Source organism: Anastrepha obliqua, chromosome 3 (assembly GCF_027943255.1).
Source record: "Anastrepha obliqua isolate idAnaObli1 chromosome 3, idAnaObli1_1.0, whole genome shotgun sequence".
NCBI lineage: Eukaryota > Metazoa > Arthropoda > Insecta > Diptera > Tephritidae > Anastrepha > Anastrepha obliqua.
Window position 1 is genome coordinate 13,143,853 of NC_072894.1, and position 11,853 is coordinate 13,155,705.

Here is an 11,853-nt window from a genome sequence, read left to right on the forward strand (position 1 = left end):
GACCTAAACTATGGGTTTTTCGGAATAAATTTACCAACCGCCAATTTTAGCTTATCTTTGGAGAAGTCATAGTCATGCGACAAACAATGCGCTATTAAGCAGAAATTATGGTCGTCGTAAATACGGAACAGAGAAATAATTAAGCAAAATGAACAAATTTCTTTTGTACTCGTTCAATTCTAGGAGTATGAATATTATAATTGGGGGTTTCAAATAACAGAGGCGTACTCTAATTTAAAGCAGCTTATACAACTTCATTCATTCCTCCATTCAATCGGGCATTATCTAAGAAGCGTGGAAAATTAATCACAATTATGGATTTACGATGCATGTAAAAAATCGTATAGTATAGATAGAAAATAAAAAAAAGATATTCCCAAACCAAAAGCTTTAATATTTCTTCATCTTTATTTGAAGTGCTTAAATGAATCGAGTTTTTCGTCAGTTGTTTAATGTTATCTCCATTCTACGTAAGGTGTTTGGCTTAGCTTTTCTTCAAATTATCTTAACTTATTATCTTCAAACACCGAGACCTGCAGTTTTATGCCGCCTCTGAACGACCGAAGGTTTTTACTAAAAAAAAAATCATTTCCACGACAGTCGGTTCTACGTTACCGAAACGACCCGGATTTATATCCGGCCAAGGACTGTCACTCCAGCAGCATTCCTCGTATATAAGTATGGGGAATGATTATGCTGCTACAACAACAACAACTAAAAAATTTCACACATAGTAGAAATACCGAAAAATTTCCTCTATACGAGGTATACGAATGATGGGCCCTCGACCACTATGGCCGCCAATTAGTTTATAAAATATAATAAATGGCACGATTTTAATTGTAATTTGAAGTTTCACTTTGTTTAACAAGAAAAAATATTTATTAAAATTATAGTGTAATAGCTTTTATGCTTACCAAACCGTTTCATGACTAATTATGTATGTATTTTATTTTATTTACTGTATTTAAATGTTCGTACTATTGGTAACAAAAACAACACGCACAAAAAAAGAAGCACTTCAAATCCTTTGCTCATGAACATTATCCAGCTGTTATATGGTTCAGATCTTGATGTGCAAAGCTTTCCTGATACGGAATGTTTGAACAACTTTTATGCTGGTAATGCGATTAAAATATATTACTCTTATAGATACAAATCCCACTTGCTACATTTTTTGGTACTTTTGAAATCTCCATTTTCCACGGAGGAGCGTTTAATACTTTTAGATTTTGGCGTTGTCCCCTGTTGTATGCTTTGGTTATCACTGTGCAGTTGAAATTTATCGTTACTTCCCTCAAATACTGCAGTATTTTTAGCTACGAAGTGTGAAAATCTACTGGGAACTGTTTTCTGCTCAAGTTGGCTTGGCATTCCTTGTGGTATTTGGTGCTCCATGGCGGTTTCTATACTGCATTCAGAATTTTTCGCTAACTCTAATGCAATCTTATCCTTGTTCAAGGCCTTTAGTTCGCGTTGTTTATTCAGCTCCTGTACCCGCGTACGGCATTCCGGCCCACTTCCACGAAAATATTCGCCCTGTAAACTCTGCTTGGCATTACAAACTTTGCAAGTCCATTTTTTCGCCTTTTTTACCAAATCGACCTTAAGAAATAAAAGTAAATTAGTAACCTTTGACTAAACTGATGCTGACAAAACTTACTTGGTAGATTTTACAGTCAAAGCATTGCAACAATCTAACTTCCTGTGGCATTTTAAAATTCCTTAACAGCGCGCGAACAATTCTTTGGCAATTATCTAGTTTGCAGTCCAGTTGACAAAACTTAGTAAAAATTGTTAATATGGGTACTAATCGACACGCTTTAATCCCAAAATTAATATTAAAAAAACAGAACGTACTTGTTTCAAATTATTCAAAAATTAGTAACAAATAAATATTCCGTAGAAGTTGTATTTTTTTATCACTAATTACTCATTGAGTAACAAACTAAATTGCGGTGTTACACTACTTTAAAAATAACAGCACTGTACTCTTGACATGTTCAAAAAAGTATTTTGCTAAATATTTTTAATTATTTCAATATTTCAGGAACAAAAATCTAAGCTAGAAATGAGTGACGAAAACGAACTTTTGTAGTGTCTGCTATTGCCGCCATAGATAATATTGCCACTGTATTCGAATAAAATGTTAATTCAATTATGTTTATAAGGTGTCTACAATACTAGGCGCCATAATTATGTATAATGGTCAAATTAATATTATATATCGTTTTTTTTTTTGTTTAGCTGCATGAGAACTATCGATCCATGTCGATAACTACGGTTTGCCAGCTGAGCACGACAAACTTGGTAGACAACAATTTGTTCCAAAGCGAACGTATGTAACGTAGAACCGACTGTCGTGGAAACGTTTTGTCTTATTCATCAGTGCGCTGGGTAATGCGAATCTATTAAAGGACATATTAGTAGACCGGTTCATTTGTTTTTTTCTTTCGCCGTGTACATTAAGGCACCAATACAAAACGAAATGACGAAAAACCGTTCAATGCGCGCCATCATCACATACTTCTAATTCTAATTGCTTGTCGGCTGTTTGACGTCGTTCATCCTTTTACTCTGCGTGACATTTTAATATGCACAACATTGTTATTGGCCCTTTAATGAATTCGCTGGCGCCGGCAGTCTGTCTCCCAGAAAGTTTACTACTAAAATAATTAATTAATTAATTTTAATTTAATATATGGAAAATAACAATAAATTATTATTTTACAATAAAAAAAAGGAGCACTAGCTGCCAGGGCTTACGGCTCAAATATGAAAATATGACTTGTAATTTACTTGCACACAAATTAATTTACATTTTTACATTCCGCCCCCATCCTCGTAATCCGCAGCATCAGTTGGCTGTATTTTTCGCGATTTTCGTCTTCCTCCGAGCTGTACGCGCTCAATTCATCCGACATATCATTGTTAGCATCTAAATCGTTGTAGTTGTGGTTGCTTTTATGAGTATTTGTACTCGTATTGCTTTTCGTCGTTTTACTCATTTTTTTAATTTAATTTTAATTCAATTTCCTATATTTGAAAAAAATACTACTAAAATAATTACCAATGATATTTATAAAAAAAAATTCACCTGTTCATACAAACTTTTCAAAGGTACTAAATAGTTTCTCCAAGTTAAACTTTTCGCATCGAAAGTATCATTGAAAGCATTTAGGAGAAGGTCGACCAGTCCCTGAATAAAATTTGACCTTGTTTCACAAACTTGATATATTCAGAAACTTTCACGGTATAATAATTTCGCCAAGAATTTCATGTTTACCTCCATTGTTTCTGTTTATTAAAACGTTTGTTCACCATGTTTCTCTGCTTACCATTTCGTTTGGTTTTGGCTACTAATTTGGATACATTTCCGATAAAAATTAAAAGAGATGGCGGTTTGTTTGTAATTCGCAGGAAATTAGAGACTGAATTACTTACAAACGAGGTAATTCGCTCTCAAACTTTTGTATAGCGTATCACGTAATTCGAAAGTGAATTACGATGTGTGGGCGAATTACGAACGGGATAGCGAATACGTAATGTGGGAACATAGCAAGGCGAATGTATTAAAGGTGGTGTTGGTAAATCAGCTGATTTGTTTTTTTCCTTTCGCTGTGTCCATGTAGCTGTCAGCACAGATTAAAACAGGGCGAATTAATTTTTTGTTTTCTTCTTCGCCAATACCAAGGTGGATTTATTAAGGTGACAGCATTCACCCAGCTGAATTTTTCGCCATATGGCTTACGTCAAAATGATGTGCTTTGTTTGTATGTATTGGTATGTTTACATTCGTATGTTTACATTTGCTTACTGATTTTGACGTGATGCTTGTACCAAACGCAACAACAAATACATGTAGGGTTTTACTTATATGTGTTTGCTGTCACCTGTAATAAATTCGCCTTGGACAATATCTTGCCGAGATAATCAAACGTATAAAACATTGTTGTTGGTCTAGTGCCACCACCTTCAATAAATGCACTTTGGCACATAGTATAAGGCGAGTTAGAAGTACTAGTTACTCTTTAATTCTACCACAATTTTTACTAAAATTGAGAATATATAAAAAAGAAAATAGAATATTTTAAATATTTCAAAAAAAGTTGGGCCCAAGGACCAAGGAAAAATGATGGGGCAGTTTTGATCCAAATTGACAGAATCAGCAACGGGCTCTTAATACAAAATAAAAACTATGTAGACCTGTGTTGTCGATATTTCCACCTCAAACTGCCAATTCGGATATGAACTCAATTCGCAGCTGATTTGCCGGAACACATCTCCCAACAGCTTCGATGACATTTGTTTAATGAAAACAAAATGTTGCGGGTGATAATTTATTCTCGTTGTGTAAGATGTTTTTCAATAAAACAAGCAGCAAAACCACCTATAAAATTTACGGATACTATTAATTTACCAAAAACAAAATTTCCAAATCGTTTAAGTGCATCAAAACGTTTGGAAATAGAGCGTCAATTGGTTGAGGTAAAGTAAGTTAATTAGTAAGGTAAATAAGGCAAAGTCTGAAATTATCTCCTTATTGCAGGGAGTGTTTTCCGAGGCATATTGCTACCAGCTGAAGCATAATCGTGAGCCAACCTTTGTGCTACACGATGGTCCACCATACGCGAATGGAGATCTGCACATGGGCCACGCCGTAAATAAGGTTATAAATGTGTTTAAATTTTAAAAGTGACAAACGTATATATGTGCATATTATATATAAATTTCAATGTACAATTATTTTGCAGATTCTGAAGGATATCACTATACGTCAGCATGTGGCTCGAGGTCGAAAAGTGCATTACATACCTGGTTGGGACTGTCATGGTTTGCCGATTGAGTTGAAAGCAACCGCTCGGAAGAGTAAAAAGAATGTAAAGACCAAAGACAAAGATGCGCTCAGCATACGACATATGTGTAAATACGAATATAACTTATTTTAAATGCATACAAATATGTTCAAAAAATCAGAAGTTCAAGATTATTTCAAGCTACACCTTTCACCTCTTTCCCAAGTACGCAAATAAATTATATATTATTTTCTTTTTAAGCTCGCGATTTCGCTTTAAGTGCTATGCAACGACAAAAACACGAGTTTCGTTCTTGGGGTGTGCTAAGTGATTGGCTTAATGAGGAAAACATTTATCTTACAATGCGACCGAACTTCATAATAAATCAGTTAAAGATGTTCATGGATTTATATGAGCGAGGTTTGGTATTCCGAGCTTTGAAGCCGGTATATTGGTCACCTTCGTCGGGGTACGTCATATTTTTTAATGTATTGCATGATATTGGCATTTCCTTCTACTTTTCAGAACAGCTTTAGCTGAAGCAGAACTGGAGTACGACGAGAACTTCGTTAGTCCATCAGTATACTTACGTTTACTATTAACTGAAGTGCCCAGTAGTATCAGTTTAGCTCCCAATACTAATTTATACGCTTTGATTTGGACTACGACACCATGGACACTACCTAGTAATCAAGCAATTTGCTACAATTCATCGCTAGAATACAGTGTGATTAAATTGCCGAATTTCGGTAATCATTTGTACCTCATTGCAACGAGTTTATTAAGCAATTTTGAGGATATTACCAGCATTTCATATGAGCGAGTACAGACATTGACGGCTACAGAACTATCTAAGTGTACCTACCAGCATCCAATTTTCACAGAGAAGAAAAATTTGCCATTCTTCGATGCAGCTCATGTGCAGGAAACAAAGGGTACTGGTTTTGTGCATACCGCACCAGCTCATGGGCCTGAAGACTTTTTGATTGGTCTCCAAAATAAGTTGCCAGTGGTTAGTGTTACCTAGAATCAATGCTAAAATATTTATAAAGTAACACCCTTATACACCCGCAGACATGTTTTGTAAATGAAGACGGTTTATATTCCTTGGACGCTCCTAGCATACTTAGGGGAAAACCTGTACTTGGCGAAGGTGATGAAATAGTGTTGCAAAGCATTGCAACAGATTTGTTACATGTTGGCAAGCTTACACATTCATACCCAATTGATTGGCGCACGAAACAGCCTGTGATAATACGCGCCAGTGAGCAATGGTTTATGAATACAGAACAGCTAAAAGAGCGCGCTATTGAAGAGGTTAACTTTAAAATGACACACGAATTTTATTTTATTCGATATAATATAAAATTCTTGCTTTTTATGTCTCCTAACATTTAGATCAGCAAAATCAATGTGTATCCCCGTGTACAAGCGGATGCGAGTAGAAAAACGCTGATGACACAAGTGCGCAAACGGCCATATTGGTGCATATCACGCCAACGTATCTGGGGCGTGCCCATACCAGTTTTTTATGAACGAGCCACGAAAAATATTTTTTTAAATAAGTTGAGTATTGAAAAGTAAAATAATTTGCTACTATTTAACACTGCTGCAATACCACTCACAGGCCTCTGATCAATCATATCTGTGCTCTCATAGAAAAAGAAGGCAATGTTGATTTTTGGTGGTCGAAAAGCATCGAAGAAATTATACCTCAAAATATTTTGGACCAATTTAATATGCGTGCTGTTGATTTGGAACAAGGTGGAGACATATTTGATATATGGTTCGATTCAGGCAGTACATGGTCAAGCGTGCTACGTGATGAGAAAGTGGCAGACGTCTACCTTGAAGGTTATGATCAGTTCGGTGGCTGGTTCCAATCATCGTTGCTGACAAGTATTGCGGCGAGAAATCGTGCACCCTACAAGTGAGTAGTCACTTTTCATTTCTGCTTCACATTCGGTAGGATATCTAATAATGAAAACAAAGCAGTCACTATTTTGGGTCCTTAGCGAAGTTCTTAAGGATAATTTGGTAAACAGAAACAAATTTATAGATCGAACCTCTCTTGCTTTCGGCTACGTTAATATTAGATTTCTATTTTAATCTCTAGATCAATATTTGTACATGGTTTCACGGTCGACGACAAGGGCCACAAAATGTCGAAATCTCTCGGCAATGTTATCTCACCAAACGATATCATTCATAAATATGGAGTCGATGTTTTGAGGTACGAAATGCTGTGTAAAAATCTTTGATCTGCCGATTTAACATTTCATTTAAACTCATTTAGGTGGTGGGTGGCTTCACATGGCGCTCAAAACATGTCCATAACGGTCAGTGAGAAGTTGATGCAACAATCCGCAGACAGCGTTCACAAAATACGCGCTGTCTTACGCTTTTTAAATGGTGTAATCAGGGAGAAATCAGAAAAAGACGATAGTTTGCTTGACAGCAAAAACATTTACTTAAATCGATACATTTTAAGCGCTTTAGTGGAATACGAAAATGAGGTACGAAGAATCCATTGTACCAGCGATCTATATGTACATAACAGTCTTATATTTATTTTATGTAGATAAGGCAATTATATGATGCATATGAATACAATCGTGTAGTAACTAGCGTGCAAAACTTTGTGACAAACCAAGTTTCAGCTATTTATGTGCATACCATAAAGGATCGCCTCTATTGTGGCGATGACGTCGACTTAAGAAATATACGTTTTACTCTGCTTAACTGTTATAAAATACTTTGTACCACACTGTGGCCTCTTACGCCTTTCTTAGTGGAGGAAAGTTGGAATTTTTACGGTAAACCTATATTAAACTATTTACATATCGCACCCTAAATACAAAAGGGTCACAACTGAAAATTTTCCACACTCGAGCTTGACTTGTTTACAGTAGCACAGAAAACAAACTATGTGACATATCACGCTGAAATTTGCCATGTAAGCTTATAACAGTCCTACCAAAAAACAAACAATTTATTTTTGCCATATGTTATCCGCGGACCGTTTTATTGATAACGTCTCGTTCATATTTGAGGTACATTTTGAGTTGTGACCCTTTTGTATTTTTAGGGTGCGATATATGAAACAGAGCTGATTGACCTTCCATTTTATTTTATACAGATCCTAGTAGCGCATTTCACCAACAAAGTTTTAGTGCGAATTCTGAATGGATGGACACTAAAGCGAAAAATACTATAAATGCTGCACTGGAAGTTAAACGATTAATCAACCAGCAGGCCGGTAGTACAAATTCATTTAATCTAGAAGTACAAATTTTCTTTGACGAAAGCAATGAACAAATGCAACTGCTTCGAGCACTACACGACGGGGAACTGGGGGTACACGTGTCAAATTCAGAGCTTTGTGAGCTTCTCCAAGTCCAAAGCGTATCCCTACATCCATCCCATAATGTTGATTCGTGCAGCATTAAGATGCAGAAATTAAATGTAGCACTATGTGCTCGCTGTCGACGCTATGCAGTAGAAAACATCGATAGCGTTTGTGCCCGCTGCGCACAGGTTTTATCCAGCAAATAGAAGTTAAATTTCATTTGTTTCTTATAAATCCCACAATTCTATTTAAAAACTTTGTAAGCATTTTAGTACTGAATCACGTAATTTCAGTCGTAAAGACTGTTTTCCGCCACATATTATGTGCGTTTCATTCTCATCAAATTTAATCGTTGTATCCTCATTGACCAAATGTAATGTAACTACGTTGCCAGTGCGTTCGACTTTAATGTTTGTAATGCCATCTTGTACAAGCCGTTTTTTAAGTGTGTCTACGTCAAGGGTACCATACTCGTACTTCATATTCTTGAGCACATTTTCTCGACTAGGAGGTAGCATTTTACTGCCACTTGGTTTGTCATCTGTCGTCTCAGTGCATGGTTGTATACTGTGCACCTTGTCTTTAACTTCGAGAATGCCAGTAATGGTGGACACGGATACGCCGTTACCCACATCTCGTGGTAAAATTTTATGTGCCATATCATACGTTATGAAAACACGATCTAATTTGCGCTTCAATGGCAAACGAATGATTTCACCACATTTAAACGTTATAATTTTTTTGTCCTAAAAATATAATATAAGTGGATTGATATAAAATTTGCTACTATGAACTTACTGGTTGTTCGATAAATAGATTTGGTGCATTTGGATGTGGTTTGGTATAAGCTTCTGGTATAACCAAAACATTGGGCTTTAGCTCTTTTATTAATTTATTTGCTTGCTGATAATTTAGTGACGTGTCGATGGGACAATAAAACGCTTTCATAGCAAGTGGTTGAAACGGCGCTAATACTTGAAGGTAGGGAAAATCGGGCTCTAGAAGAAATTTTACTAACAACTTGTTATGTTAAGTGAATCAATTTTAAAGTTACCTGTAAATATAATGGAATTGTTGACATTATGACCCCACATTTCTATAAAATGCACAGCATCACCAAATCGCAAGCTTGGATGTCCACAAAATACCACACAAGGCTAAGGAAAGAGGCATTGTTTTTAAATCAATTAAATAGATTTATGTATGTATGAATAATAGTGGAAATAAACAATGATTCAACAAAACAACAACAAAAACATTAAATACACTTTTCACAAGGAATGTAATATGGTTTTCAAGTTGTCGTAATTACATAGAATCGCCAGCCGTTAACAATGAAATTAAATTACCTGCCGAAAATCCTTGCTGAACCCTTCCGAAAACACATGCTTGTAGTGTTTCAATTTCGAATTACGTAAATAAAATGCGTGAGGAAATGGATCATCGGGCAGATAAACTTTATTTTGTTTTGCCGAACTCAGCCATTCTGCTAAAATGTTTGAATAAGCTAATGAGTGGTCGGCTACAGGTGAAATGAAGAACATAGGTACATTATTCAATCCAGCATTTTCCAAATTCTGTGTAAGGCATTCAAAGAGGTCATATACCACACCAGAAGGGTAACAAGGTATCAGTGCAGAGCCATTATTACGGATCGTTAAAGCTGTAAGGATATTGTCAAGATGAAGTTTAAAATACGGTCAATTGAGCAGTGGCTATTAAGTCTTTACTTACCGACATTCATGCATAGCTCACCCAACTTCGTATCTGGATTAACAGTTGGGGCCTGCGTTAGCCCAGTCATTATTAAGACGTCAGCATGTTTAAGTGCAGACTGATTAATAGGGCGCGGATGTGTAGTTAATGTTGAGGAACCACTAACGTAACAGATCTTTTCGTGTGCCGTACTTAGCACCCAATTGCTCGAACCTAAACAATATCCAGAACTAACCGGCGTTGCTATAAATGCACCCAATATGTCCTTAAAATATACAGAAAATATTTAACTTTTATTGTTGTATGTGAAGAGTTAACGGATTTTACCAATTTTTCATCGTAACCCATAATGGTAACGCGTGCCAGGCTGTTATGCACATCTTTCAAGCTAAATATAGTTTTCCATTTTTTAGGACGAAATGCCTCACTTAATGGACTAGGTAGTAAATGTAAGACATCTTTCCATAAATGTGCCGTACTCGCTTTTGGCGCAACCTCAATATATTCCACTAGTTCCTCGAGGAAAAAACGCCCGATCTGCAATGTGGGCTCTGTTGCATACACTTTTCCTTTAAAACCAGTGTGCTCCGTTATGAAGGGTAGCGCGAGCATATTCAGGTAGTTGGATATTAATATCACATCAATCTCACTAAAATCAACCATCTTATCCATGGGTAAGGTGAACTCGGGTGCGGAATCGACGAAAACTCGACCACAGCACTCCTTCAGTTCGCCGTCCATTTGAGGATCATGTTCACGGTTTGGTATCCAATTCGGGAGGTTTGATAATTTGACACTCTGCACGAATGGAAGCGGTAAAAAATTCAGCACCGTCTGTTCGGTTAGCCCACAATCAAGCATAATACGTAGTCCTTTAAAGGTTATAACGTAGCAGTGCTTCGCCAAATCGTTGCTTAAACAATACTACATGAAATAGGGCAATGTTTGATTAAATGTGTTCGAATTTATAAATTAATATTCACCTACTAAACGCATTGTTTCTTCTTTGTTTTTGATAAGTTACTTTATTTACCGGGAAACAAGTGATTACAGTGGAAATAGATCTGCAAACGATATATCGATGTTACTCAAAGCGACGATTTTTATCGATTTAACTAAATTTAGAGAGCATTGATTTAATAGAAAAGGTTTAGTGCTGGCACATCCTCAATTTGGAAATGAACAGAACCCGTATAGGAAATACTCTTCAGCAAATTATTGTTAACACGTTCAATACCAGTGGACGCCAAATTGCATTTGTGCGTAAAGCTAAATTTTTGGGATGTAAAATGTTTTCGTCTAAATTTCATTATCTGGTAACATTGTTTACAGCAATTTTTTTAATCTCAATATTTAACACGCTGAGTGCCATGTGAGTCCAGGTTGGTCTCACAGTGCGAAGGGACTTTCAGGCCTCGTGGTGACACTTGGTCTCACGGTATAATGTGTGAGATTTCGGTTTGTGCTGATGCAGCTGCTTCATAGAGGCTATTAGTAGTAATGTATTCATGCCATACTAGAGCCATTGCATTGTTTATGCTGCTTGGCCTATGGGTATGAGACCAATGTGGCATCATATGGCCTATTCAAAAATTCAAATATTCTATTGTATTATGTAAAAAAAAAATCGTGGCCGGACGAACCCCATTTTTTTGTTGTATGGTGGCACTCAACGTGTTAAAGTTATGAAAATAATATTCTTGCAATAACGAACTTTCGCGAACCGACAAGCAACAATAGTGGACGATAGGCCAAAATAAAAGCATGAATAAGCTTTGATAGTGACAGCACATAACATGACAGTGTACACTTTCTGGGCCTACCGTTAGATGAGTTAGACGAAGACGACAGGTCACTACATCGCACAGACAGGATTAAGTAAACTCAACGAGCATTTATTAAAGGTGGCGGCACTAGACCAAAAACAATATTTTGTATGTTTGATTGTAACGGCAAAGAATTGGAAAAGTATATTAGAAAACAAAAAATTAA

The 11,853-nt window shown here is 36.3% G+C and overlaps 3 protein-coding genes across 4 annotated transcripts; 1 reads left to right on the top strand and 2 right to left on the bottom strand.

Annotated features, from left to right (window-relative positions):
* Positions 1-834: 834 nt before the first annotated feature.
* LOC129241237 (MRN complex-interacting protein) lies at positions 835-2,114 on the bottom strand. The gene is made up of 2 exons (XM_054877463.1): positions 1,664-2,114; positions 835-1,605 (listed from the first exon to the last, which is right to left on the bottom strand). The coding sequence occupies exons 1-2, from the start codon at positions 1,712-1,714 to the stop codon at positions 1,147-1,149; spliced, it is 510 nt and encodes a 169-aa protein (XP_054733438.1). The 5' UTR covers positions 1,715-2,114; the 3' UTR covers positions 835-1,146.
* A 2,125-nt stretch (positions 2,115-4,239) lies between these two features.
* Positions 4,240-8,464, top strand: LOC129240780 (isoleucine--tRNA ligase, mitochondrial). Of its 2 annotated transcripts, none has more exons than XM_054876761.1 (12): positions 4,240-4,488; positions 4,550-4,669; positions 4,755-4,923; positions 5,058-5,265; positions 5,322-5,808; positions 5,871-6,113; positions 6,195-6,361; positions 6,424-6,726; positions 6,913-7,029; positions 7,093-7,312; positions 7,378-7,612; positions 7,936-8,464. In XM_054876761.1, the coding sequence occupies exons 1-12, from the start codon at positions 4,324-4,326 to the stop codon at positions 8,349-8,351; spliced, it is 2,850 nt and encodes a 949-aa protein (XP_054732736.1). In that variant the 5' UTR covers positions 4,240-4,323; the 3' UTR covers positions 8,352-8,464. The 2 variants fall into 2 exon arrangements, with proteins under 2 accessions (XP_054732736.1, XP_054732737.1); XM_054876762.1 differs by having other exon boundaries at positions 4,410-4,493.
* LOC129240782 (integrator complex subunit 9) lies at positions 8,394-10,990 on the bottom strand. Its single transcript, XM_054876763.1, has 7 exons — positions 10,849-10,990; positions 10,189-10,785; positions 9,880-10,126; positions 9,495-9,808; positions 9,200-9,302; positions 8,944-9,143; positions 8,394-8,891 (listed from the first exon to the last, which is right to left on the bottom strand). Exons 1-7 carry the CDS (start codon positions 10,855-10,857, stop codon positions 8,394-8,396), a joined length of 1,968 nt encoding a protein of 655 aa, XP_054732738.1. The 5' UTR covers positions 10,858-10,990.
* Between the last annotated feature and the right edge of the window lie 863 nt (positions 10,991-11,853).

Coding starts and splice junctions, on each gene's coding strand:
- LOC129241237 (XM_054877463.1), bottom strand. CDS start 1,714: ATGCCACAGGAAGTTAGATTGTTGCAATGCTTTGACTGTAAAATCTAC. Junction 1,606..1,663: donor TTGACTGTAAAATCTACCAA/GTAAGTTTTGTC, acceptor TTATTTCTTAAG/GTCGATTTGGTAAAAAAGGC.
- LOC129240780 (XM_054876761.1), top strand. CDS start 4,324: ATGTTGCGGGTGATAATTTATTCTCGTTGTGTAAGATGTTTTTCAATA. Junction 6,362..6,423: donor AAAAATATTTTTTTAAATAA/GTTGAGTATTGA, acceptor TACCACTCACAG/GCCTCTGATCAATCATATCT. Junction 7,613..7,935: donor GGAAAGTTGGAATTTTTACG/GTAAACCTATAT, acceptor TATTTTATACAG/ATCCTAGTAGCGCATTTCAC.
- LOC129240782 (XM_054876763.1), bottom strand. Junction 9,144..9,199: donor CAATTCCATTATATTTACAG/GTAACTTTAAAA, acceptor AATTTCTTCTAG/AGCCCGATTTTCCCTACCTT. Junction 8,892..8,943: donor ATCTATTTATCGAACAACCA/GTAAGTTCATAG, acceptor TTATATTTTTAG/GACAAAAAAATTATAACGTT.